This window comes from Propithecus coquereli, unplaced genomic scaffold (assembly GCF_000956105.1).
Source record: "Propithecus coquereli isolate 6110/MARCELLA unplaced genomic scaffold, Pcoq_1.0 Scaffold164, whole genome shotgun sequence".
Classification (NCBI taxonomy): Eukaryota; Metazoa; Chordata; class Mammalia; order Primates; family Indriidae; genus Propithecus; species Propithecus coquereli.
This window is the reverse complement of record NW_012140969.1, coordinates 4658852-4664454: the sequence shown is the minus strand read 5'-3', so window position 1 is coordinate 4664454 and position 5603 is coordinate 4658852. Positions and strand designations below refer to the sequence as shown.

Below are 5603 nucleotides of genomic sequence, written 5' to 3'. Positions count from 1 at the left end.
TTGTTTTTTCTTTTTGTATTTTATTTTTTTATCTTCTTTGTGTGTGTGTGTGTTTTAACATTTCATAGCATGGTGTTCAAATACGTGTACGCAGATGCTCGTAGTGGAACTACTCACCACAGCTGAAAGGTAGAAACCACCCAAAGGTCCATTATATAATAAATGGATAAAGAAAATGTGGTACATCCATATAATAGGATATTATTCAGCCATAAAACAGAATGAAGTACTTAGTCCCGCTGCAATGTGAATGAACCTCGTAAACATCATGCTGAGCGAAGAAGCCAAATGCAAAAGCCCACGTGTACTTCCGTAAAATGCCCAGAATAGGTAAATCCATAAAGAGAGGAAGCCGATTAGTAGTTGGTGGGGGAGGGAGACTGGGCAGCGAGTGCTAATGGGGACGGGGTGTCCTTTCGGGGTGCTGAAATGCTCTGAAAGTATATGGAGGCGCCGCATTGCGAATGTACCAGATGCCACTAAATTGTATGCTTGAACATGTTAACGTGGCACATTGTATGTTATGGGTATTTTACCACATTGGGTGATTAGGAAAAAAATGTCAGAAAAGGTTCGTTAGGGGAACAATAATGAAAAAAAGGTTGAGAAGCATCTAATCAGATGTAAGGGTGTATTTTTGTTTGTTCGGCAAGCATATTTGTTAATATCAGTGCCTGTTACACGCCAGGCACACAGACGCTGCGTCTCAGTCGGCGAGACCTAAGATGCAGTGTTCTTGGGGCCAGCGTCCTCACCTCGTCATGGAGCTGAACCATCTGGCCCCCAAGGCTGCACCACTGCGGAACCCCAGCCCCTGACACGGAAGTCACAGAAGCTGAGAGCGGTAGCATTCCCGGGAATCCTTGACCCGAGGTGGGCATTCCCAGAGCAACAACCGTGCACACTGGATGAGGTGAGGACACCATGTGACCCTATCTACATGAAGTTCAAAACGAAGCAAAGTGACTCTGTGGGCCCTGATACCCAGACTGTCCCAGCCTCCCATGGGGGCAGCTGTAGGTGGCACCCTGTCCCCCCAGCCTGTGATCTACACAGGTATGTGCACACATCTGCAGTTGTGTGTGCAGGCACATGGGTGGATGAGTGCACCTGTGTGGGTGTGTACATGTCCATGTGCACTGCACTGTGGGTGTATGTACAGATGTGGGTGCACATGTGTGTTTGTACACATGGTGGTATGTGTCACAGATAACGGGTACACATGTGGGTGGGTGTGTCTGTACACATACTGATGGGTGTGTGCATGTGCAGGCACGTGTGCACATTCAGGGGTGTAGGTACATATGCAGGCACGTGTGTATGCAGTGGGTGTATACACTGTGGGGTGTGTGTATACAGGTGAGTGGGTGTGTACATGTGGGTGGGTGTGTACATGTGGGTGGGTGTGTACACTGTGGGGTGGGTGTGTACACTGTGGGTGGGTGTGTACACTGTGGGGTGGGTGTGTATAGGTGGGTGGGTGTGTACACTGTGGGGTGGGTATTTACACATGCCAGTGGGTATGTGCCATACAGTGAGTGTGCACGTGTGTGGGGGCATGTACCTGTGTGCACACGCAGTGGCTGTGCATGTGTGGGTGTGTGTACAGGCGCAGGTGAGCGTGTGCACTCACAGGTGTGAGTACACCTCGGCGCCGCCCCACCTTGGTGCTGCCGTTGCTGTAGGTCTGGATCATGTTCTCCGCGCCCTGCTTCACCTTCAGCTCGATGGCCAGCTGCTTCTCTAGCCCCGCCACGCGGCTCAGGTTGGTGGCCGAGCAGGCAGGGCCGCCTGCACCCGGGGAGTGGGGGGCATCTGGAGGGGACGGGCAGGAGAGAATCACCATTGTCGTCATCTTGGTCTGCCCATTGCCCCAGGGCCCAGGGGCAGCTGGGGGCCAGGAGACAGGAAGGCGGGGGCGCGAGGGCCCAGCAGGTCCGCCCACCCCGCCCTCCCAGGGAAACCGCTAGGGGCTGGGACAGGACCCAGGATGAATGAGCATGTGTGCGCGTGTGTGTGTCCTTGGTACCAGTGCGACGGTGCGTGGGAGGCCCCAACTACTTACATGGCAGTGTGTGAGCCCATGAGCGTGGGAGCGGTTCCATCTGTGAACCACGGGGTGTGACTATGTGAGACGCCAGGTGTTACAATGCCTGAGATTCCGGGTGTTGGGGTGCGCACGTTTCTGGCTGTCGGTACAACTGTGAGTGCAGGTCTCCAGGTGTTGGTATGAGTGAGTCTGAGTCTCTGGGTGTTGGGACAGCCAGACGCACGTGTCTACGTGAGTCTCTGGAGGGCTGTGTGACTGTCGTGGGGGGGAACCTGGGTATAGAAATGACTGTGAGATTCTGGATGCTGGCTGCGCTCTGTCCTCGAGTGTTGATGGGACGGCGCTGGTGTCCAGTTGTTGACATGCTCACGTGTTTGGAAGGGCCGGGTGTTGGTGTGAGTGCCGTTGCATCTTCAGGCCTTGTCCGATTGTGAGTACGACTCTGCTGATGTGACTGTCTGTCAGGCTTGGGTGGCTGTGTGCGTGAATCTCTGGGGTTTGCTGCGATCGCCTGCAAGAGTGGCTGCTGCTGTCTATGTGTGTTTCTCTGGGTGTTGGGTGACACGATATAAGCCTTTGGGTGTTGTCATGACGATGTGTGAGCGTCTCTGGGATTCATACGCTAGCGTCTAAGTCCTTGGGTGTTGTCTGGGTGCTGGTGTGACTGTGTGTGCCTTTCTCTGAGTACCCATGTGACAGAGTGTAACTCTTTCAGTGTTGTCCAGTGTGGCATGACTGTGTGTCAGAGTATTTGGTTGCAAGACGAAAACGTTCTAGAGATCTGTTGCACAACAATGCGAATATACTTAACACTACAGAACTGCACGCTTAGAAATGATAAATTTGGTTACGCATGGTGGCGCACACCTGTAGTCCCAGCTACTCAGGAAGCTGAGGTAGGGGGATCTCTTGAGCCCAGGAGTTTGAGGCCGTAGTGCACAAAAATCACGCCTATGGATAGCCATTGCACTCCAGCCTGGGCAACATAGCGAGACCCTAATTCTTTAAAAAAAAAGTTATATTTTATGTTATGTGTAGTTTTTATCCTAATTAAAAATTAAAAAACAGATACAATTTTTAGAAATTAAAAAAGAGTCTTTGGGTGCCATCTAGGTGTTGGTGTCATTGTTTGAGAGTCTTTGGGTATTTGTGTGACAGTCTCTCAATATTTGTGTGACAGTGTGCACATCTTTGGGTGTTGTCTGGGTGTTGGTGTGACTGTGTCTTTAGGTATTATCATGGTGTGTAAGTCTTTGGGTATTGTCTGGGGATTGTCTGTGTCTTTAGATATTGTGATGGTATGTGCATTTTGGGTGTTATCCGGGTGTTGGTGTGGCTGTGTCTTTAGGTACTGTGATGGTGTGTGCATCTTGGGTGTTGTCTGGGTGTTGATGTGACTGTGTCTTTAAGTACTGTCATGGTGTGTAAGTCTTTGGGGATTGTCTGTGCCCTTAGGTATTGTGACGGTGTGTGCATCTTGGGTGTGTCTGGGCGTTGGTGGCTGTGTGGTCTCAGTGTGTCCCTCCCTGAGGGACTGAGGCCCTGGGCAGTGGAACCCCCGGAGTCCTGCTCCCTGGGTGGGGGCCCGGCTCACCCTGGGTGGTGGCAGGGTCGGGCAGCACCACGTGGGCGTGCAGCTCCTGCAGCTGCTGGTGCAGCAGGTCGAGGCGGCGCGAGGAGCCACGCAGCAGCAGCTCCACGGGGCCCAGGCTGCGGCCCAGGTCGGTGGTGGCCCGCCGCAGGTTCTCGGCACCCTCCTTCAGCTTCAGCTCCTTGCGGATCTCCCGGCGCAGCCGCTCCCGCTCCAACTCCAGCTGCTGCTGCACCCCGGGGGCCGCCAGGTCCGCCCCTGCCAGGCCCAGCTGCTCCAGCAGGGACCAGCTGCGTGGCTCACTCTGTGAGGGACACACGGGGTCAGGGGACGCCAGGGTGTAGACCGCATGTGGCCAGCCTGGCCCAGCCTCCGCCCCAGACTGGAGCTCCCGGGATGGGTTCTGCTCTACCTCCTCTGACCCCCAAAACTGGGAGGTGAAACAAGGCCCTGCTCCTGCTGACTCCCTCAAACTGGCAGGTCCCAAGGTCAGGGACTTCTTCCTTCCCTGGCCCCTCAGACTAGGGGATCCCACAGGCATGACCCTGTCTCCCTTTGTCTGTCCCTTATGTAGTGGGATTCCGGAGGGCAGGCCCTGTCACCCCACCACTGTGTCCCCCCACTAGATTCTGTCTCCCTTCTGCTGCCCCCCAAACTAGCAGGGCCCCAAGGGAGGACTCCTTTTCTCTGCTGCTCCCTAAAACTTAGGGGGTCTTGAGGATAGGTCCCGCCTTCCCCTGGTGCACCCTCAAACTGTGCCGTCCCAAGGGCAGGCTCCACCTCCCCTCGGCTGCACCGCAAACCAGGGGATCCCAAAGGCAGGCCCTGTCTTCTCTCTGCTGTACCCCCAAACTACGGGGTCCTGGCACAGGCCTCATCTTCCCTCTTCCTACCTTCCAAAACTGGGACCCTAAAGAGCAGAGCCCCATCTCCTTCCTCCTCTGTCTCCCCAACCTGGGAGCCCCAAACGGCCCCAGATGTTTTCGTCCTCCAGAGAAGTCTGAGGCCAGCACCCCATCTCCTCTCCTTGGTCCCAAACTGAGAGCTACCCGGGGCAGGCCCTCCTGCCTGTGCCGCTTAGGGTCCCCTTCTGCCCGTCCCCACAGGGACCCCAGCCCCCACCTCCAGCTCCTGCTCCGAAGGGGGATCGGCCTCCGCCATCCTGGGTCCGGGCTGAGGGCCCCGCCCTCTTCCTGAACCTCAGCCCCGCCAGGGCCTCTTGGCCGCCACTTCCTCTTTCCTGCCAGCTCCCAGCACCCCCTGCGCTAGGCCAGTTCTGGGGCTCAGGGGCATCTAGCGGACCCTCCCCGCAGCCCCACCTCCAGGGCCAAAGCTGCTCCTCCAGAGGAAACTCAGGGACAGCCCTGTTCCCTGCCCCGAGAGGGCCCAAGGTGTGCGTGGTGTGCACACTCACACCCCCGTCGTGTGTCCGTGGTAAACAGGCTCCCACGAGGGTGCACAGGCTCCAGGGGCTGACTTGGGTGTGCACACGCTTTGGCATACATATGGCATGTGCACGGAACACGGGCTCACAAGTGTGTGCACACTCCCACACCTGCAGGTGTGTGCCTGGAATATGGCGCCCAGGTATGCACATTCCCATGCCTACCGAGAATACGCTTATTTGCAAATGCCCACGAGTGCATCCACTCTAGAACCTATACAACACACACTCCCACCTGCCCGGTGGACCCGGCCCACATGCTCATGCATGTGCTCATGCTCACACACGTATGCACGCTCCTCGAGGCTCCCGTGGCGTGCTCATGCTCCCACGGGGCCCAAGCCCTGCCACTACCTGCACATGTCCCTGTGGCCAGAACCTCCCGCCCACTCCTTGTCCCCAGCTTCCCCTTCAGGGTCACAACAGCCAGTTCTGCAGAGGCAAGGTCCCCTTCCTGCAGACAGACCATCCCAACTTCCTGCTTCCTCTCAGTCTAGCTGCCATCTGTTGCTGACCGC

At 56.1% G+C, this 5603-nt stretch overlaps 1 protein-coding gene across 1 annotated transcript in view; it reads right to left on the bottom strand.

Moving 5' to 3' along the window:
* Positions 1-4827, bottom strand: part of PKN1 (protein kinase N1) — a 34382-nt gene extending 29555 nt beyond the window's left edge. The window contains exons 1-3 of the mRNA XM_012641264.1: positions 4764-4827; positions 3645-3945; positions 1648-1815 (exon numbers count right to left, since the gene is read on the bottom strand). Coding sequence (XP_012496718.1) covers positions 1648-1815; positions 3645-3945; positions 4764-4802 — 508 coding nt within the window. The 5' untranslated portion in view covers positions 4803-4827. The remainder of the gene's footprint in view (positions 1-1647; positions 1816-3644; positions 3946-4763) is intronic.
* Positions 4828-5603: the final 776 nt, after the last annotated feature.